The sequence below is a fragment of the Bacillus rossius genome (assembly GCF_032445375.1).
Source record: "Bacillus rossius redtenbacheri isolate Brsri chromosome 9 unlocalized genomic scaffold, Brsri_v3 Brsri_v3_scf9_2, whole genome shotgun sequence".
In the NCBI taxonomy this organism is placed as follows: Eukaryota; Metazoa; Arthropoda; class Insecta; order Phasmatodea; family Bacillidae; genus Bacillus; species Bacillus rossius.
This window is the reverse complement of record NW_026962013.1, coordinates 11380436-11403474: the sequence shown is the minus strand read 5'-3', so window position 1 is coordinate 11403474 and position 23039 is coordinate 11380436. Positions and strand designations below refer to the sequence as shown.

Below are 23039 nucleotides of genomic sequence, written 5' to 3'. Positions count from 1 at the left end.
GTGTTTATAAGTCGTGTGTTTCTAAGTTGTGTGTATCTGTCTTGTGTGTATCTAAGTAGTGACAGCCCCCCGGGCCGTGCGGAAGAGGGTCGAGAGACGGCGCGGGGAGTGTTGCTACCTGCAGCGGCCGGACGCCGTCATCGTCGTCGTGGATGTCGACGCTGGCGGCGGCTAGGGGGGCGGCGGGGGCGGGCCCCGGGGGGCCGGCGACCTCGGGGGCGGGCCCGGGGCCGGCGTCCTGGACCAGCTCGTCGTAGATCAGCACGTCACTGCGGGCACGCACGCACGCACGCACACGCCTTCAGCGCGGAACAGGAAACAAAAACACCTGTTCAATCTGTTACACACCTACACACACACGTACCAAACATTCCCCCCCCCCCCCCCCAATTATAAAATTTCCAAACTAAACTGTAATTATTATTGTTATTATTTTTTAATTTTGGAAATGGAACCTAAACATTCATTAAAATCAAATATATCACTGTATCACTAACCCATGCAGGGGCGCAACAACTAAATTTCCAAAGGGGGGGGGGGGTGCAATATACCTTTTTATGAAGAATCATCGATCCCCCCTATTGAAGCGGGGGGTCCGGGGGTCCTCCCCCAAGAAAAATTTGAATTTCAAGGTGGAAAATGGTGCTATTTAAGCAGTTTTATTATCTAAAAATTGATTACACAGCACTTTCTTTGCCCCCGTTTGCCCCCACTTCAAGGTTTTAGAGGGGGGGAGCAATATACCCTTGCCCCCCCTGTTGTTGCGCCCCTGAACCCATGGCCGTCGCAAGGATTTATTTTTTGGGGGGGACTTCAATTGATTTAGTTGTTGAGGAATGTCCATCCGCTGGAAAAAATAAGCGGGGTTTCCGGGAAAATTTGGGGTTAGAAGGTGCAAAAAAGTGGTTTTCAGGCATTTTTCTTTCCTAAATATTCTAATTATAGTTGGTTGCAATACATAATTAATTTTTTCTAAAAAATATTTTCAGAGAACAAATTTGTAAAAACACAGTTAACATATCTGCATTCGGTATCGGACCTGATTTTTATTTGACACTAAGATCGAATTAAAAAGTGCTCACATTACCACGATTGGACTAAATGCACCATGCGCAACATATGGGTTATATCACAGAAATCATATTTTTAATATAACTACGAAACTAAATATATTTTTGGAGGGGACGAAATTGAAGACTTTTATTATTTTGGGGGGGGGGGGTGAGACGTGTCCCCCCCCCCCCCCCCCGGTTGTGACGCCCATGACTAACTTACCCGGACATTCATGCTTTGTGTTGTCCAAGTACCTCAAATAGTTGAAGGTTATTTGTAAGCCTTTCCCTGAATATCTCCCCAGTGTTAACTGCGCTCATTAATAAGCGTAATAAAACAAAATAACGTCAAAATTTTTTAATATTCTGTTATCTTTTCCTTAGTTAAAAAAATTATGTTTGAATGAAACTTCAATTAAAGTATGGAAATAAGAACGAAGTTTCGTAAGAAATACTCAGTACTATCTGGAAAGATGTATTTCATTTATGCAAAAATAATCATAGCCATGTGTTGTACTAAGTTACAATATCTTTCTTGTAGTATCACAAACTATTTTTCGGCAAATGCTTTCCAAAGGAATCATTTGTAAAAGTACAGGAAAATTTTTTTTTCTGCTGGTGAAATTAATTAATTTCTTTTCAGTTTCGACAGGCGTTAGATTTGTCATCAACTTTTCTATGCCCAATTAAAGGCTATTTCACTCAAGAATTAACAGTTATAATGATTCCTGTGCTTATAATACGACTGTGTATGTATACGAGTGTTAAGTTTTATGATTATCGGTAAGTGACAATCATGAACAAGATTATTTCTTACTTTTAATATTCTTAAGTACTATATCATTAACTAGCCTTCACAAAAATATTATACATGTTTAAAAAAAACATGATAAGAATGGCAAAACAAGCGTATTTCCAAGTGTATATATAAGTAAGGTTATATTTCATTTCGTATAATTTATTTGCATAATAAATTATTAAATTAAAATTTAATAAATAATTTAAATTAATAAATTAGAATAAACATTTACGGAAATTCTTATTGATTTTATTACTAACTTGAATTTATCTGTATTATTTTACTAAATAGAATAATTAATTTTATACACGTGTTTATATTAATATTGAATACTGAGAATTTATTTAATTTTTCAATTTAATTTATACTTTACCAACCTTATTGATAATATGTATACCTTATACTAAGTACAATTTCCAACGCGCGTACATAAGTACACGCAGCCATTTTTTTTTCGTTATATAAGCAAATCTAGAGAAATATTAGAACCCGATTATATAAAACATTTCACATAAGGACATGACCTGTAGCTAGGAAGTTTTAACGGCTAAAGGTCCTGCCACTATGCCATACTTTCTCTTCCAACACCTTCCAATATGTTGTGTCAAAGATTTTTGGAGGGTATTGACGTCTATGGCCGCAGTCATGTTTGTTTGACAAGTTGGATTACTTGAGTTTCCATAAAATATTTTGAAGGTCGGACGGGTTCAAAAATATTTTGGATGTTGGACGGAACAAACTTATTGGAATCATTCCCAGCGAAAATGGAAATGGAGTCCGTTTCCGCCACAAAGAATCTTTAAAATGGCGAAGAACCATTAAATATTTTATAAAGGTGAAATAACAAAAATAGTTTTTATATGATTGTCGTAAGCAAAATAATTTCATAAGTAAAAATAAAATGTCGTGTCGATAACCTTTTAAAATCACTAAACATTAATTTTATTACATAACGAGTACTAAGGCGAGTTAAATTTGTAGCTGTTTTAAAAATTTTTAAATTCACAAAAGTTGTAACAAATTCAAATATCCTATCCAGCACTGTAGTGCATTATTTAATTTCCAATTGAGATTAAAATAAAAAAAGTTTCAAGATAGCTCAGACCTAAAATAATGTTTGATAGTGGGACATGAAAGCCACAAGCAAAAACTGAACAGATCCGAACTTTACTGAAGTTAAAGCTTAGGTTAGGTTTGGACAGTAATAAATAATAGTTCTTTTTTTTTTACGGGAGGGCAGGTTAGGTTTATCATAAGTAAACTGAATGGCTGATAAGGTTAGGTTAACGTTATTTATAATACTCTTATGACCGTAATATATATAATTTTTTTTTCACGAGTGATCAGCAAAATTCGGAGAGCTTCGGAAAACTTCGGACGTGTTCGGGCGTGGGATCAATCAAAACAAAAAATCATCCATGTGAACTGAATGTATTCTTTTTTTTTTTTTCACGAGCGATCGGGAGACTTCGGAGAACTTCGGAGAACTTCGGACGTGTTCGGGGCGTGGCTCTCATCCATGTGGAACTGTGTGTAGTCTTTAACACGCGATCGGAACAGAGATAGCGGCAAACGAATTAACGGGAACCGTGAAAAAGCGATTAGCAGGAGGCAGCTCGGAGCCGAATGGTCTGACGTGAGGTACTGCCGGCACCCGCGGGGAGATAAGGTCCCCTTTACGGAAGAAGGAGAGAGAGAGAGAGAGAGAGAGAGAGAGAGAGAGAGAGAGATAATTGAATATGAATGAGCAGGGCAGCTGTGGGCGCAGCCGGGGATTCATCACGCCAACTGCCTGTCAACCGCGCGAAGCCGGCGACCACTGGCAACTGTGTGCAAGCACAAATGATCCGTGTCCGCAGCGCCGGAGGGCATAACTTATAACCGCCGTGTCGCGGGCTTCCGAGCGTCGCTGCCTGCAAATTACGAACACACGCGTGTCAAACTGAATAATTTTTTTTCCCACAATTCTGATTAATAACATAAATCGCGTACATGTGCACGCAATTTCCATTTCTTTTTTAAAGTTTCACAATAACTTCTAGAACCATTACAAATCACCTCGTCAGAATCTTTACATGACCGATAAATAATACAAACATCCACAACAACCTACCAGTTTTTTCTTTAAATTTTGTGTTTTAAGTGTGCAGCTAGCTAACTTCCCCTCATACAGGAACCATAATGTAATTCACTATATTTTTATTATAATCTTTATAAATCCCTTACGGCTACATTCCAAACGTTGAATTAATAGCCGATTTTTTTTTTTTTGTTTTAACTAGCATTTTCATACTTTTAATCCCTCTGAACGTTGAGGCCTAACTCTGCATACTCACTGACCAATAACGTGGTGTTTTAGAGTCAGAACTTACTATGTTGGGGGAAAAAAAAAACCACACTCAATTCTCCAGAGTTATATGCTGTTGTTTCATTCGTTTGTTAGCCCACCTTGATTTGAACAATACATTTGAAGCTAAACCTTCTATGAATGATTAAGTTAACGCATTGTTATTTCGTCTCTGAATATGTGTGCAGGAAGGTTGGTTTGATCCTACCAAGTACTGGAAACAGTTCGTGCGAATTCAAGCCCAGATGCTGCTGTGATCGGACCTCTGTCAGCTCAGAAAACGCTAGAAATGCCTCAGCCTGATTCTTTCGAAATTTGGTAATTTTCTTGACGTAAACTGAGCTTTCATAGTTTCCAGTCGATAGTCTTTTGCTTAACCCGCCAACTACCGTCTGCACACATGTTTATGTTTATCTACTATCAAATGGTTAGATTTAACTCGTAAAAATGGAAAATTATCTGAAAACAGTCCTGAAAAAACGTGTAAATGGGAAAAAAAAAATTGTACGCATATAAAGTATTTATTTGATTATACACCAGGCTGCGTTAGCGTCGAAAGAATTCTAACAACCTTTCAACGTTAGTTTTTCACTGAATGGAGCGTTGAAATGTTTGAATTTTTACACTACTGCTTTGTAAGTAACACGTGAGTTCAAATACTATTTAAGTTTAGAAAGAAAAGTTATAATATTATAGAAATCACAATTAAACACACTTTTAATCATGCCATGTATTATTTTACTAAACAAAGTATCTTAATTAAGTGAAGCTAATAATTGAACTACAAATTGACGCGCATTATTCCAGAAGAGAAAAAGGGCTTTTGAAAAATGGCTCTACAGGCGAATGTTGACAACTCAATGGGTACAACTAGAATGACAGGATGTTTGGCAATACAAAGACATGGGTTAATTTGTCATGATTTAAAGTTCCCTAATTGAGGGGAAAAGTAGATGGTTAGCACAGTAGGTATGGAAAAGACTGTAATATGTGAAGCAGATTATAGTAGTAGATGCGTAATTATTGGGAGATAGGAAAGATTATCGCAAGGCAGAGAGGCGTGGAGACTTCATAAACCGGTCCGAGTACCAATGACTGGAAAGAAATTGGCACCTCTGTTATGAAGTAGTGTTACGTCGATAATACACTTTTTTTTACTACAATAACTTCATTCGTCTGTTCATTCAACACTCATTCAAGGAAAACCACCTCAGCCAAGTAGGCAAGTGAACTTTTGATACTGGTTAAGCGCAAAACATGTTTCATTTACAGTTGGAAGGCTGATTTATATTACGAATAAGTTCATTTTTAAATTAATGAAAAATAGCCCACGATAAAAACAAATTGAAAACTTTATGCTCATATGCAGTTTTTTATATTGAACTAATATCTTCAAACAACACTTCTTTTTTTTAAACCAGCTAAAAAAGTTTCTGAAATTTGGTTTTTCTTCAGGTTGGCTAATTTACTATCCGAGAAAACCTGTGTTAGTACATACATGGAAATGATGTTATTTACAACTGTGTTGGTAATGTTTTATAAATGAGAAACGCTGCGCTGTCTCTTCCGTTTGAAGTTGACTTTCGCCTAGTCTTTATTATAATCATGCCAAATAAGTATAACTTCGGACGTAAGTACAAGCGCCCTTTTTTCCTCTCAAGAGGAAAAACTGATGGATCTTGGTCTGTGGGTCTACTCTGGGTACTCCCATTTCATTCATTTACTCTTTTGCTGCCCATTCCACTATATATATATATATATATAGTTACTTTCGTAACAATTAAGGGACATACCAAACGTACTGGTGTGTCAAATTAAACTCTGATAGTGAAACTACCCAGACTATATTTGGTAAACTAATATGGTCATAGTGAAGAGTAATTGCAAGATTTAAAATACCAAGGAAGCTGGTATTACAACAATTATAGCGCCGTGGTTGTACTGCGCGGATATTAAGGCTGAAGGACCGTGGTTCAAAACTCGGCAGTGGATGGTTTTTTATTCTTACCACCGAATACTGGATTACACAAATTGCGTTTTAAATATATACATAAATATATATGAATAGATTTGATTGGTTTATCGTATTGTTAGGGTATTATTTTATATACATTTTTATATAAATACTGAATACAGAGAAATTGTTTAATTTATTTTTGTTACTATCAATTTTAAAACAGTTAAATGTCTTAAATAAAAAAATAAGTATAATAATGTTTGCAGGCTTTCACGGCCATTGTCTGAAGTAGCTTGGCTTCTGGGTTGTAGCCGTGTCCGGTGAATAATTCACCGACTTTTCGGTCGACATTGCAGTCGCCATCAACAGGGAGCAGTTACCATACTACCTACTACTAGTAGGTAACTGTTCCCTGATGATAGCGACTGCAAATGTCGACCGTAAACGTCGGTAAATTATTCGCCAAAGGACACGGCTACAACCCTGAAGCCAAGCTACCTACTTCAAAATAAGTGTAACTTCGAAGGCGCGTACATAAGTACACATACTTATATATAGGGACCGGAAAAATTAGCGGATTCAATTACCTCTAGGATAGCCTCCATTATCCTGTGCACTTCTCAAGTAAACACGCGTGTTCATTGGTTACTTAATTGTGAGTCGTCTCCACTGGGTAGCTTGTGATTCGACGCTTATTTGGTCGATAGTAGAGACCTGCGAAATTCGCGGATTCATATCGTGATATGCTACAATACAAATAATTATACCTTAGCGCTGCTTCTTCCACTGGTTCACTGTTAATCCGGATTAATGAGGGCCAATTAGAGACCCTCACTCGTAGAAGTGTCGAATCACAGGCCACCCAGTCGAGACGACTCACAAGTCAGCGGCCAATGAACAGATGGCATTTGCCCGAGTGTGTAGAGTGTAGTAGAGTCTATTCTGGAGGTCATTGAACCCGCGAATTTTGCAGGTCTCTATTCGAAAGTCTCTCATTGGCCCAGAGAGCTCCAGTTCAACCGCGAGCCAATAGCAGAACCAGCAGAAATTATACACATGTTTGAATTTCAGCCTATCACGAATGGAATCCGCGAATTTTTCCGGCCTCTACTTATATATAGAGACTGGAAAAATTCGCACTTTGGATGACCTCCAGGATAGACTCCACCATCCCCTACATACTCGGCCAAATGCCACCTGCTCATTGGCTACTGACTCGTGTCACCTGTCAACTGGGACGCTTGCGATTCGATACTTTTTTGGTTGAAGATTTTTCATTTGCTCAAAGTCCTTCAGATAAACTGTGAGCCAATCAGAGAAGCAATTTAAAGGTACGGTTGTTTGGATTCTATCATAACGTGAAATGAATCTGCGAATTTTTCCGGTCTCTACTTATAGAGAACGGAAAAATTCGCGGATTCCTTTCGCGACATGCTGAAATGCAAATAACTGTACCTTTATGCAACTTCTGCTATTGGTTCACTGTTGACCTGGATGACTGTGTGGGCCAACTATAGACCCTCAGTCAGACCAGTATCGAATCACGAGTCTCCCAGTTGAGACGCCTCACAAGTCAGCAGCCAATGAACAGGTGACGTTTGCCCGAGTGTGCACAGGATCGTTGAGTCTATCCTGGAGGTCTTTGAATACGCGAATTTTTCCAGTCCCTACTTATATATAGAGACCCGGAAAATTCGCGGGTTCAATGACCTCCAGGATATACTCCAATATCCTCTACACACTCGGGCAAATGCCAACTGTTCATTGGCTGCTGACTTGTGAGTCGTCTCGACTGGGTGGCCTGTGATTCGACAATTCTATGAGTGAGGGTCTCTAATTGGCCCTCAGTCCTCCAGATTAACAGTGGACCAATGACAGAAGCAGCACTAAGGTGTAATTATTTGAATGGTAGCATAACACGAAACGAACCCGCGAATTTTTCCAGTCCCTACCTACTTATATGTATTTGAGGTTCTGGAAAGGTTGGACCCAGGAGAAGAGGGAAGGGGCGACGGGCGGGGAGGAGTCCTCACCTGGGGTCGCGGCCTGCTGGCGTGGAGGCGGGCATGTCCTGTCTGTCCAGAGGGCCGTAGTGCGCATGCGCGGTGCCCTGGCAGTGGTCCAGGCAGCCGCGCCGGCATATCTCCACCTGCGCCCAGCCCACACACCCAGCACTGCAGGGCTATCTTCTCGTGGCCCCCACTAGGGTGGGGCTTCACTCAGAGGAAGGTTCGTTCGCCACAACAACAACAACAAAAATTAGTTTGTACCACGGGATGTGCACTCATTAGAGAGATGCTTGAACAACGTTTTGTTTGTGTGCACGGCCGTAAGAGCGCTGGTGTGCTCACTGCACAATGTTTGTTTACAATTCGTTGCCAAGTCTCATTTGTAATGGCGGCAATTTTTCTTTCGTATTTTTATTTAGGACTTTAGGTTATTTGCGTGCTACTTGCTTATTGCTTCGTAGGTGGAAACTGGAAAATAACTGGCGTTTATTTATTCAATTATTTAGTGGTCATATTTTCATTGAGGTACATTTTTTAATTGAGTATAAAATTACGTATTATGTAAAATACAATGCCGCCACGTGTACGAAAATGCCGTAGATGTGATTGCAACTTCAATAGTAATGCTAGCTTGTGACATAGGTGGTTTTAGCATAAATAGCTACTTAGGTCATTCTTCCACCAATGTTTATACGGTTAGTACCGTGCACGGCCACAACAGCGCTGCAAATAGTGTTCTAGCTGATATTCTGAGAGTGGCCTTTCTATCCCTCCCTCTCTTTTCTATGGTTTGTACTAGCTGCAGTACCCGGCGTTGCCCGGGTTAAACACATGGAGCTTTATCGTCTGCGAGTTAAAGCAAACTGGATGGCGCTATATGACAGTGTGTTGGACATAGAGAAATGTCACACAATTACTGTTTGTATGTTTATGATATATAATTTTTTTGTTTACCCATGGCGATTGGTTATTTATTATTTATTAATTATAAATTATTAAGACCATTAATCGAAATAAAAACTATCCTATCTCTCAAGTTGGAAAAAAATTACACACAAATGCCGATTTTCATCGAAATCGGTTGACTTGGTGAAGAGTTCACTGGAAACAAACATCAGGACACTGGATTTATATTAGTTTGTATGTGACAAAATAAATCTTTGTTATTTGTTCATCCAAACAAATATTTTGTAGTAGGAAAGGATTCTTTTGACCCAAAACCGAAAGATTTTTTTTTTTCAACTGAACTGTAGGTACTTATATTTGGTTAGGTGTAACAAATCAATTTTGTCTCTCAACAAATTCCGTTAGGCTAACAAAATATTTTGTTACGGTAAGTAAATATTTGATTCGCCACATATAAACAAATATTTGTTTGATTCGAACAAACCTATTTTTTTTTCTCTGTGTGGGTGGACCTCTGGGTCCAGGGCCCGGTTATTTTTATCTCAGTGTGTGAAATAAATATACATACTCGCTGTGGTTATTTTAAAGTAAAATAATTATACAAATAAAGCTTCGTTTGGACTTATAAAATAGTAACCATAATTTTACCCTGTATTTTCAGGTTAAATGACATTCTAAAAAGAGTGTAGGTAAGAAATAACCATGCAATTATAATGTAGCACGTGACTGAAAAATTGCGGGGGGGGGGGGGGGGGGGAGGCGTCTCCTATCCTGAGCCCAGGGCCCGTAATCGAATGTGGAGGCCATGTTTCTTCTTATCAGTAAGTTTCCTTTACAATTGGGACTTTAAAAGAAAATTTGGTTCGTCACACTGAAATCTAAGTGAACAGTAAGTAGACTTTTAGAACCCTCGACGACATGCTTAGAGTAACACGTGTGCGAACCGAAATTAAATACAGACTAAGCACTTGTAAAAACAATGTACGTCGCTTCTGTGTGTGAGGTAAATAGGCTATAAATGAAGAGTAAATTCATAGCACAACTTAGGATTACAATAATCCTTCCAAAATATTTTTTGACGTGACAACGTCTAATAAATCGATGGACACCGGCTGCACGCACGAAAAATTGTCCCATTACGCACATTGTACCGTTACGCCGTGTCCCGTTACGCTCATTGTCCGCTTGCGCCGCATCTATCTTCTCCACTCGATTAGAACCACCATCGATTTGACTTTTTCGAGGCACAGTAAACTTAAAACTCTCCCATTCGTTTCCTACTTTTCCTATCATCGTCCTATCCTTAACAGAATAACACAGATTGGAAGAAGTTAAATAGCAAACATGTATAAAAGTTATAGTTAAAATAATCTCTTCGTTAAAGTAATAAACATATTTGAATTAATGAGTACAAATAAAAGTAAATTTATCAATTAAATTGTAAATTTAATTTCACTCCTTCTTTGTATCCATACAAAATAGTGATAATTCAATAAAAATGATTCAATTTTATTCATAAAAGTATGCAATCATTTCATCAATGTTTTGTTATGACGTTGTCACGTTAAACTATCGTCCGTAAACCGACTTTACAGACAACCAATTTTTTTTGTTGTAATTTTGTGTAGCTGAGTTGCTGCAATTTCTTTTAAATCCTTGTTAGTGAGGGGTGCAGAACACCCAACTACGTCTTTGCTCCCTGGACACGCGTCTTACCTTAACCTGGTTCTGAACAAGGAAAAGCATTTAAGACTTCACCCGTAATGCCTTACGCTGTAAAATAGTTGTCATTTCCCAAAGGAACTACAAGACTCAGGTAATAAGTAGGGGCATGCATATTTCGCGAAAAGATTCTGAGACTAGCTGAAAGTTAAAACAATGTAGCCTATCATCGTTTGTGTGTCATGATTGGATGAGTTTCTTTCAGGTGCATGTCGATTGTTAAACCACCAATCACAGCTGTTCAGCGCGGAAGCAAACGCGTCCTGAGTGGCTCGGCCAAACGAGGCAACGACTTCTCTCGCCGACGGCCGCCAATCACAATGAGTAAACAGCTGGTGCGGGTATACCTTGTTGCTGTCTAAGAGGCGTTCAAAGTTATTCGCGAAAAATGCCTGCCCCTAGTAATAAGTCTCCAAACAGACGGTGGAAGCTGATTGCCACGTGTTCGCTACACTTATGTTGGAGTCACTGTCAGTGCGTGTCAGTGATATAGCTTTCGTTCCCCCTGCGGCAGGAATGGAGTTAAAGATTTAGACTTTTGACCGCCATGTTGGATTGTGACCTTGACCTTCAAAATTTTGAAAAAAAAAACTTAAGCAGACCAAAAATTCGCCAAAATTACCTAGAATTTCAACAAAAAACATCCTTTCTAAAAAATGTTTCGAATTTACGATATTTTAAGTTTTTTTAGTGTTTTTTCCCCCAAAACTGTAAATTAAGGTCAAAGGGCAAGGGCAAGGTCATACAATATGGCCTCCGCCACAGGAAAACACAAAGTATATACCACATGCGTCGACATGGAAGAAAAGCGTGGAATCATATTCTGTAACGGTGGAATCAATAATATGATATATCATTTGTATGAAGACTTATCGCTCACCCTGCATTCAAAAACTTGTTGCCAAAATATTTTATTGTATACACCAGTGTGAATTGGACAATAAATTACTGCGGAATATTTCAATCTAATGGTTTATCTGACAAAGACAGTTTTGTAGTTATCTCAAATTATGATAACCATGGAGGAACAACGTACGATTTGTAGCACATAATATATTTAAAAAAAATTGCAATTTTTTGCTCGCAGAACTTCAAAAAACATATTTTGGCAACAAATTTTCCTAAAATTTATCTGCAAAATGTCTATATTTTACTGCGTAAATAACTAAATGCAGGAGTAATTTTAGTATTGTTAGATTTAAAAACAATTTGTGTCTTCAGTCACACTGACTGCTGACTGGGATCTCAGGCATATTTAGGTGGATACATTATGGGAAAAAAGCATACCTTTTAATAATAACTAGCTCGTGGAAATATTATATACCTAGTTGGCAGTATGTTACGTTTTTGATGTGTAAACATCTTAGCTCTCGCTGTACGGCATTTTGTTGGAGTAACTTTGTGAAAGTGGAACGTAAGTCGATTACCGGAACGTTGACACTTTTGTCAACATTAGGGTACATACCAAATGTATTAATGTGCCAAATGGAACTTTATGATAGTCAAACGTCCCGAAATATATCCGGTAAATTAAAAAATAGTCATAGTGAAAAGTTATCTCAAGTTTTAAAATACATCAGAAGCTGGAATTACAGTTACAATAAATATTCTCCCAACTACTTGATAACGGGCAAGTTAGCACAGCGGTAGAGTGTGCGTGTGTTGACCTCGAGAGTTGTGGTTCGAATCACCGGAAATATAATTTTTATTTTTTAAATAATATTAAAATAAAATATTATTTCATTCTTTTTAGCAAAAATATAAAAAAAACACGTCTGCTCTACTTAGTGTTATGATATATATTTTAAAATGTAATATCATAGACGTATAACTTCTAATGTGTGCAGAAACCTTAAAGTATTTACTGATCGATGAATACAAAAAATATGGACAGTAATTTAATAAAATTCCTTGCCGAAATTCAAGTCCCAATAACCTGGGTTTAGGAATTTTTTCAAGTCTTTTTATCTTTTATCGGAGTCATTAATTTCTAATAGTTTGTTTCGTGTCGCCATCTGCGGGTGATAGTGGCGAGCAGCGAATCCTAGCGGCGGGCGCAGAAAGTAAGTGCGTGGTTCGCGTCTAGAAATTTTTGGTTACGTACTTAAAAAAAAAAAAATTGGTTGTCTGTAAAGTCGGTTTACGGACGATAGTTTAACGTGAAAACGTCATAACAAAACATCGATGAAATGATTGCATACTTTTACGAATAAAATTGAATCATTTTTATTGAATTATCACTATTTTGTACGGATACAAAGAAGGAGTGAAATGAAATCTACAATTTAATTGATAAATTTACTTTTATTTGCACTCATTAATTCAAATATGTTTATTTTAACTATAACTTTTATACATGTTTACTATTTAACTTCTTCCAATCTGTGTTATTCTGTCAAGGATAGGACGATGATGGGTTAAAGTAGGAAACGAATTGGGAGTGTTTTCAAGTTTTAATGTGCCTCCGAAAAAAAAAGTCAAATCGATGGTTTGTTCCAAATCGAGTGCGGAAGAGAGATAGATGCGGCGCAAGCGTACAATGTGCGTAACGGGACAATGAGTCATCCTTTTTCGTGCGTGCAGCCGGCGTTCATCGATTTATTAGACGTTGTCACGTCAATAAGCGACTGTTCGCGTGGACTGGGTTGTCGCGGTTCACCGGAGAGGCGAGGCGTGGGGCGCGCACCTTGCACTTGATGTGCACGCTGAGCGCGTCGGGGAACTTGAAGGCGTGGAAGAAGGCGTACGTGATGACGGAGGCGCGCTCGTCCGCGGCGCGCGCCTTCAGGAAGCGGCTGATCATCTTGGGCCGCAGCACGCAGCCCTGCTCGTCCGACAGCCGGATCACGTGGTCGCCGCCGTCGGACGCCGCGCACGCCTTCACGCGCATGTCGAACTCCCCTGCGAGGTAGTGGGGGGGCAGGCATAGCGCGTCAGCACACGACGAGAAGCAGCCCAAGATGTACATCAAGTTCTGTCCCTGCCCGAACACGCCCCGAATATTCACCTTCGGCCAACCCTCGGGTTCATATATATGAATTTATATTTCTCTGTTCACTTCAATGTAGCTATACTAACCTAACTAACCGTCCGTAGCGTTTTAAAGTGTTTTAATGAGGCTAACCTAACCGACCACTTTTAATATTTGAATTCATTTTTTTTTTTTTGCGCAAAAATAAAACAAATCCCGAGGTTGGCCGAAGGTGAATATTCGGGCGTGTTCGGGCAGGGATAGAACTTCATGTACATCTTAGGCTTCTCCACACACACACACACAGTCGGGCTCCGGCCAGTGAAGTACAGCCAACTAACTGCGTCTCATCAGTTGCCGCTGGCCACACCTAGCTGTGTTCGCCATGTTCGCTACGTCGGTGACTGTGGTGTCGCTGACTTTGCGCATGCACAGATAATAAAACCAAAATATCTGTTTTTTGCGCGTACTTCTGCGTTTGATTTTTTTTACGAAGTTTTTTTTCTCTCGGTTTTTTGTTTGCTTTAAATAGTCATGTCAACGGAAATTTTCAATTTAAGGAGCAAAAAAAAAAAAAAATGTCAGGATATGCTGCACAATGCCTAGGATTTGATTTCAAGGGAATTCCATCAAACTGAGTTGTGTTTATTCTGAAACGATCCATAAATTTTTGGCTTTGTCCTCACACGCAACTGCTTCTTCATCAAATTATGAAATTCTTCAAATTATGATATTTTTTGGATTTACTTCGTAAACCCATTTTTATTTTTTAAGTAAGTCAGCAAAAAAGTCACTATCGTCGGAATCATCGCTCGAATCCCACGGCATGCGTCTCTCCGACATCGCGAACTGGACTGTCCCGTCTGGCCGCCTGGCGCAGCGAACATAGCGAACATAGCGAACATAGCGAACATAGCGAACATAGCGAACGTATAGCCAATCTTTCTGTGTGGCCTCGGCACCATTCGTGTGTTTGCACATCGTCGCTTATCTGACAAAACAAACCTGATCAACATTTCAGTAACTTCACAGGAGGGCAAAATAAAAATTCTTATTTTTAGTTAGCATACATCTAGTAAGTATTTAATCAAATATTGTAATGCGAATGCCCGTTCTACAATGGACGTAAACATTTCACTGTCGCGTCTGCTGCTTCCACAATGCCCGGAAACATAACAAATGGCAACCTACACGATTGCAGTTCATAGTTACGAAATATTAATATAATTAAAAAAATATATATATCGTGCTTCGAAATCATAGCACGGACAGAATTTACTTAGATGATAAAATTAAACGACTAATCAATAATAGAAAACTAAATTTTATTGTGCTTCAAACATTTTTAACGTGTTTAGAACATAAACAAACATGGCTACCACCGCAGCCAAGTAGGCACTCGGTTTCCATTGGTCGCACGGAGCGACGTAACCGTAAGAGCTGAGCATTGCCGAGCTAATCCGTACTTTACCGTATCCGTCTGCGTGTTCATTGGTGGAAACTCTGTTCCTCGAGATCCGCCTTCGTTTATGTAATCCGTGTCGTTGAAGAACAGGCCTAATGGGGACAATGTGGGAAACCGGCGAGAAATACGCGAGACAAGTCATGTCAACGAACCTGACGGCGAGAGAGTGTATCTACGTTTCTAAGTGCGTGAAATTAGTTACAGTAGCGGTATCTAAGCGGCGCGAAGTGGAAAATAGCTGGAAATCAATGCAGTAAAATGTGTCGCGCTTCGCCAATGCTAATTGGCCAGAGTTTCCCATATTGTTTCATTACGATATTCGATTTAATGTAATGGTATTTTTTATTTTAATACAACATTTTAATATTTTTTTTAATTTCAAAGCAAGGTTAACCAAATACATACACACCTCCTATTACCTCAGCATGGAGCCTAATACAGTTATTAAGAGAACAAAAAAAAAATATTGTTTATCAGCGACGACAAGCTTATCAGTAAATCTAATTAAAATGAAATAGTTGCGTATTACAAAAAAATTTTAATTTGGGTACCTCAAGAAATGTAAATGACGTAATTGTGATTTTAACAAGGTAACATATATATATATCCTCGAACACACTTAAAAGCATAACAACTTTATAAAATATATTTCTTAAAAAGTTTTTTTGTTATTAATTAAATATTTTATACGCCTGAACTTTTATTATTTTTATTTCTTTTGTAACAATTTTTGGAATTAATTACATAGGTACTTTTCTTAAAATGGTGCAATATCAGCAACACCCTGAAACTGAGCAACTAACCGAAGCAGCGGGTTATTAGTTAGTTCTTAATAAAACCATATTTAATATGTTTGGAATTGGAACCTAAGTCGATTACCGGAACATTGACATTTTTATCAACATAAGGGTACATACCAAACGTATAGGTGTGCCATATGAAACTTTATGATGGTCAAACGACCAGAAATATATCTCGTAAATTAAAATAGTCATAGTATAAAGTAATCTCATGTTTTAAAATGCATAAGTAGCTGGCGTTTCAGTTACAATAAATATTCTCCTAGCCATATGACAACGGCCTCGGTAAGTCAACCTCCGTAGCGTTATCGGACGCACATTGGCTTAAGGTGCGAGGAGCTCTGGGTTCGAGTCCCGGGTAAGGCATGGGTGTGAATTTGTAAACGTTTTAATTAGTCACCGATATGTTAAAGTCAATAAAACTGTCACATTAAACTGTCAACTATAAGAAATAAAAAAAAATAAAGGGGGGATGGATGGCTGGTTGGTAATGAAAAACACCAGCCAGCCAAACATTAAAAAAAAAAATGTAATTAAACGGTAGCACATCGGTAGAGTACGCGTTTTTTTAACCTCAAGATACGTAGTTCAAATCATAAGGAAGTATTTATTTTAATTTTTTAAATGATATTAAAATATAATTATTATTTCATTCGTTTTAGCAAAAATAAATATATAAAAACATATACTTAGTGTTGTGATATATGTTTTGAAATGTAATTTAATAGACGTGTAACTTCTAACGTGTGCGGACGGACACTGGCATTGGACAGCTCCCGGAGGTTCATCGCCTTGTTTCTCTCCGGCGCGCAGGGGGGAAGGGGAGGGGGGCAGCCTCGACCGGTCCCCATGGCTCACTTTCAGCCCGCGCTCGTAATTCACGGTTGTCACCCGGGACCCCGCCCCGCCGCGTGTGTGGTCCCGCTGGGTCTTCGCCCTGCTCCCGGTGCATCGCTGGCACCTCACCAGGGACACACCACAACGCCGAATTACCACAACCCCGAAATACACTGACGCCTAAAAATGGCATTGCAGGACTGCCACAAAGGTTAGGTTATGTTCGAATAGGTTAGGTTGGACTAGGTTATGTTAGGTTAGGCTAGGCTAGGATAGGCTAGGTTAGTTTATATTACGCTAGGTTTGGTTAGGTTGGGCAAGGTTAGGTTTGATTGTGGTATTTCGGCGTCAAGGTACGTACATTTAAGAAACGCACACAAATTCGTTCAGTTGTTATTCCGGCGTTGTGGTACACAGCAGTTTTTCTAGCTGTCGGCGTTGTGGTCAATTTTGGACATTCGGCGTTATGGTATTTCGGCGTTGTGGTAACGACCCCGCCTCACCGACCCCCGACCAATCTCCTGGTCTCGTGGCTCCCACAACCTCTTTCTTCCCCCGTGCCCTTCAGCATAAATCCTCCTTGGGATACCTCCATCTTCTTTCTTCTCATCGCGGTGTCCTCGATGTTCAATTCCAGTCCCCCTCTATTCACGGACGTTCTCAACCTCCAGCTAAGAGTACCTACCTACCGCACCACGTCTTCTCACACCCTGGGTCGTTCAAAACTCATCCTTCCCTTCGCTGATGAATTATTCAACGTCGTCCCGTAACGGGCAAACCAACGGGAGACTCCGTCCATTAAGCAGGAATTACGATGGTCCGTCTCACCTTCGTCGTCCGCCTGTCAATCACGTGACCGGCAGCCAATCGTACGGCTCGAAAACATTCCATCCGTTCGCCCGTGATAAGTTCGGTAACTTATTACGTTCGACGGGCGGACGGACGGAATTATATTTGAATGTCTTCTAAGGTTTGCGTGTCAAATTTTATAATATTAGAAGGTTTTTTAAAGTTTGTTTGATTGTTTAGCTGCTTCAATAAATATATATATGCTTGAAATAATTTGAAAGATTTTTTAAAAATAACTTTGCCCGCGTAAAAGTGTAATTAGTTACGAATAGTTACTCTGAAAATGCTCAGTTAATACAAGAGTGACAAAATTTGAATTTAATGAGTTTATAAGTGCATAGTGGGCTACATGATTGCCAAACTATTCTAATTAGACAAGATAAATTTTTCTCAACAGTTGGAAACGTTGAAACAATAATAATAATAAATATTATGACGGACGATAGGAGTGTTTTAAATCGCTCGGCGTCTGGCAGACGAACTATGGAATTTCAACAGAGTTTTTAAACCAACCCGAATATAATTTATCACTGTAGGGACCGGAAAAATTCGCGGATTCAATGACCTCTACAATAGCCTCCATTATCCTCTGTACTTCTCAAGTAAACACACGTGTTCATTGGTTACTAAATTGTGAGTCGTCTCCACTGGGTAACTAGCTTGTGATTCGACGCTTCTTTTGGTCGATAGTCTCTCATTGGCCCAGAGATCTGCAGTTAAATCGCGAGCCAATAGCTGAACCAGCAGAATCGTGCACATGTTTTGAATTTCAGCCTATCACGAAATGAATCCGCGAATTTTTTCCGGTCTCTATATCATCAGGAAAGAATACTTGAATTTCGCAAGTGAAGATGGCAACAGGAATGTAATTGTTAGGGACCGGAAAAATTCGCGGATTCATTTCGCGATAGGCTGCAATTCAAAACATATGTACAATTCTGCTGGTATCTGCTATTGGCTCGCGGGTTTAACTGGAGCTCTCTGGGCCAATGAGAGACCACCGACCAAAGAAGCGTCGAATCACAAGCTACCCATCAGTGGAGACGACTCACAAATTTAGTAACCAAATGAACACGGATGTTTACTTGAGAAGCGCAGAGGATAATGGAGGCCAGTGGCGTAGCCAGGATTTGTGTATGGGAGGGTGTTAAGAAGCATCTCCCCCCCCCCCACGTATTAAAGCGTTGGGGTCGGGGGGGGGGGGTCCTCCCCCGGGTAAAATTTGGATTTGAAGGTGTAAAATAGTGCTATTTTAGCAGTTTTGGGTACTTAAAAATTAAATATTGTAATTGTAAATTTTTTATCAATTTTAATATCAAATTTGTTTGAGTGATGAATAAGAAATTAATTAAAGATATTGGTGCTAAGGGGGGGGAGGGGGTTTGAACCCCTAAACCCCCCCTCCCCGGGCTACGCCCCTGATGGAGGCTATCCTAGAGGTCATTTGAATCCGCGAATTGTTCCGGTCCCTGGTGATCGTGCAAGTGTGTGTCCCGGGAGGCTGGTCCCAGGCAGACGTGGAGGTGTGCGGTCACCTCGGTGGTCATTGATGGCGACTACCAGGGTGAGCGTCGACCCCAGAGGCACGATGCCGCTGACGGGAGGCGCCCAGGGCCCCTTGCCGTGCTGGATCTCCATCCAGCAGTCCACGTTGTCGCCTGCGACACAGCACACACCGCGCCGTTCCCTATCTCCCCGGTACTTCAGGGCCGCTTGCAGAGTCGGGTGAGGCGAGTCCGAGGAGAAAAAAACTTGCCAGGTTAATCAATTGGAACAATACTCCACTTCGTCTCCAGTCACGACTGTGCAAGCCGGCCTCAGTCTCGCTATCGCTATAATTACCTTTTTTATTTGCTATTTAGACATTTCTAAAATTACTTTTTTTATTTAAATGGTATTATAAATTGATTTTCTTTTCTAGTTGTTATAAACACAATAAATAAATCACTTGTAATTGATATAAACGCAATATTAATATTACTTTTTATTTGCTAATTAGAAATTGCTAGAATTGCTTTTTTTTCTAAATGAATTTGAAATTACTTTTTTTTTCTAATTTCTATAAACAAAATAATTGTAAATCGTGCAAATACAAATTTATTGGTAGAAATTACTTCTATATCCAAAAAAAAAAAAATTTAAATTCTCAAATAATACGTAAAAAAAATTAACTTAATCAATTATAGTTAAAATAATTATTTGCTATCCAAAACTTAGAGTTCTTAAAAGTCTTTAATACAGTAGAAGTTAAATTTATTTTTAGGTTTATGAGATAGTGGATTGTGAATACATTTTTGTACATTCTCGCAAGAAAGTTGTGATTTGTTTTAAAAATCGAATACCAGCTCAGAGAAAATTTTGTTGTCGCCTTAACTTAGCTTTCCATAATATTTCATAATTAGGCGTCCGTAGCTATTCAATATAAATGGCAATTTCTAAACGATCCATTGTGGTTTTGCAGTAATTTCTACCAGAACTCTAGGAGCAAATATATTAAATATTCTAATGGTCTTAAACACTTGGCTAAACTTGTAGCGGCATGTAGTGACATTGCAATGATATAATTTTGTTAATTACTAGCTGTATAATAAATATTTAAATATCTTAGACAAACAATTTCCATTTCTGTTAAGAAATTTTAAACACTGAAAGTTATTTTTTGCATTAATTTTGAACAAAGATAAAAACAAATTGCTAAGAAAAAATTGTCTACCATATTGCTGGTATAGTAAATTCAAATAAATATAAAGTTAACACTGCAATTAAATTCCGCTGTATATTGGACTGGTGTGACAACAACAACAATAACAACAGATTCTGGCAAACAAAAAAAATCATAAAGGTTTTAGTCCTGCATTGCAAGCGTAGCCAGTATTTAGATTCGGAAGGTGAGATCTCTAATAAATTTCACCGACAATGGAGTCGCAGAGACGCCCGAACAGTTCCGAACATATCCGAAGTTACGTAGCTGTGTTCGCTCGTGCTAGGTCGATGTCGAAATTAAAAAAAAAAAAAAAACATTTTGAGAGAGTCGAATTTTGAAGGTCAAGCCAAGGTAAATCAAAATGGCCATCATAACATCAGAAACCAAAATGGCGGACACTGGCTCCAGCTCTTTTTTTCCGACTCCAGTTGCAGAACATACATTTATATACCACTCTTTCACTAAACATTTTGTCTTTAATATGAACAGTTTCATTGAACGATTATTCACCTTATTTACCAGAGAGAGAGTTGATTTTTTTTTTTTTTTTTACGACGATTCTACGTAATGTTAATGTCTTTTCACCTAACCTAACCAGTCTTTCATTTCAGTAACGATCTCCTAGACGTAAGGAACTACACTCTCTGGTGCCTGCAGGGGTAACCAGGACGAAGACCGCATGAGTCGTGTCTGCCGGCTCGCAGCGCTGCGGGAGACAACAGGAGGATACTAGGGGAGGGGGGGGGGGCAAGGGGCGTCAGGCACCACAAAGAAGGAAAGAGCAGCGGAGAAGCCGTGTGGTTAAAAGAGAAGGGGGGGGGGAGACCCCAGCGCGCGGAACACATCGTAATCAGATCGACACCGCGTGTGGTATCGGACATGTACCCGTGGGATCTTGGCCCCGGTACCAACCGCCGGTACATCCTCCCCCCTTCCCCCCCCCCCCCCTAGGGTCGCTTCGAGGAACGGTCGTGCAGATGGCTCCCGCCAGATAGCCCCTGCGGTGAGAAGGAGCTCCGAGGAGTGGGGGAAGAGTATCTTCCGACGATACTAACGAACATCGACCACCTGGTGGACAATCCTCGCGAGTTCGCGACCGCCTCTTCGGCAGGAAGTGTGTGTCTCTCTCCCCCTCCCCTCCTCTACAACCTTTGACACAGCGTTGCCAGACCTCCTTCTTCGCGCGCCTGGCCCAAGTTAGCTCTGAGACCTCATACACCATGTTCATACATCTTCGTCATTACTTTTTTTTTTAAGGGCTGTTTCAAAAAATAAAATGTACAACTCAATACCTCCCTTGCATTCGTTGTTTTGCTACAAATATTTCCAACATATATTCACTTAAGAGTAATATCACGTGTGTAAGAAAAGCAGGTAAGTCTTGTACGTCGCTGTACATCCATGGTATTAGACTCAATGAATGTCTGTTGAAAAAGGTTTTATGTGCCAGAATGACACACGCAAGTGAGTTATCGAGTTTATATTACAGAAACAGGCCTTAAATAAAAATAATATCGGGGGAAAAAAATTATCAACAGGTCGCGCATGACCGAGACTTAATAAGTTGTGGGTTGAATTTGGCGCGGTTACACAAAGCAGAATTGAATTCGCTGCGATACTTCGTTACTGTATATTCCATTTTTTTTAGAAAAAAAAAAATATGTAAAGCATGTCTTTAGTTAACTACTATTTTAAAACTATTTTAAGGAGCGCTAAAAGTAGGATTTCGTCAAAATCTAAGCATCGGGTAAGAGAAACTAAGCACTGATTACGAAATCCTAGAAAAATTGATGAATAATATGACGAATACTCTGCGATCTGGTTAAACGACGATGCGTGCCTTAAGACCAGCGAGGTTCGACACGGGGCTGGGAAGAGGATCGTTACAGCGCCGAGGTTCGACACGGGGCTGGGAAGAGGATCGATACAGCGCCGAGGTTCGACACGGGGCTGGGAAGAGGATCGATACAGCGCCGAGGTTCGACACGGGGCTGGGAAGAGGATCGACACGGCGCCGAGGTTCGACACGGGGCTGGGAAGAGGATCGTTACAGCGCCGAGGTTCGACACGGGGCTGGGAAGAGGATCGATACAGCGCCGAGGTTCGACACGGGGCTGGGAAGAGGATCGTTACAGCGCCGAGGTTCGACACGGGGCTGGGAAGAGGATCGACACGGCGCCGAGGTTCGACAAGGGGCTGGGAAGAGGATCGATACAGCGCCGAGGTTCGACACGGGGCTGGGAAGAGGATCGACACGGCGCCGAGGTTCGACACGGGGCTGGGAAGAAGATCGATACGGCGCCGAGGTTCGACACGGGGCTGGGAAGAGGATCGACACGGCGCCGAGGTTCGACACGGGGCTGGGAAGAGGATCGTTACAGCGCCGAGGTTCGACACGGGGCTGGGAAGAGGATCGATACAGCGCCGAGGTTCGACACGGGGCTGGGAAGAGGATCGATACAGCGCCGAGGTTCGACACGGGGCTGGGAAGAGGATCGATACAGCGCCGAGGTTCGACACGGGGCTGGGAAGAGGATCGACACGGCGCCGAGGTTCGACACGGGGCTGGGAAGAGGATCGTTACAGCGCCGAGGTTCGACACGGGGCTGGGAAGAGGATCG

At 40.3% G+C, this 23039-nt stretch overlaps 1 protein-coding gene across 1 annotated transcript in view; it reads right to left on the bottom strand.

Annotated features, from left to right (window-relative positions):
* Positions 1-23039, bottom strand: part of LOC134543253 (cuticlin-1) — a 222403-nt gene that overhangs the window by 5334 nt on the left and 194030 nt on the right. Inside the window, exons 4-7 of the mRNA XM_063388160.1 lie at positions 19250-19372; positions 13479-13693; positions 8189-8304; positions 119-269 (exon numbers count right to left, since the gene is read on the bottom strand). Coding sequence (XP_063244230.1) covers positions 119-269; positions 8189-8304; positions 13479-13693; positions 19250-19372 — 605 coding nt within the window. The remainder of the gene's footprint in view (positions 1-118; positions 270-8188; positions 8305-13478; positions 13694-19249; positions 19373-23039) is intronic.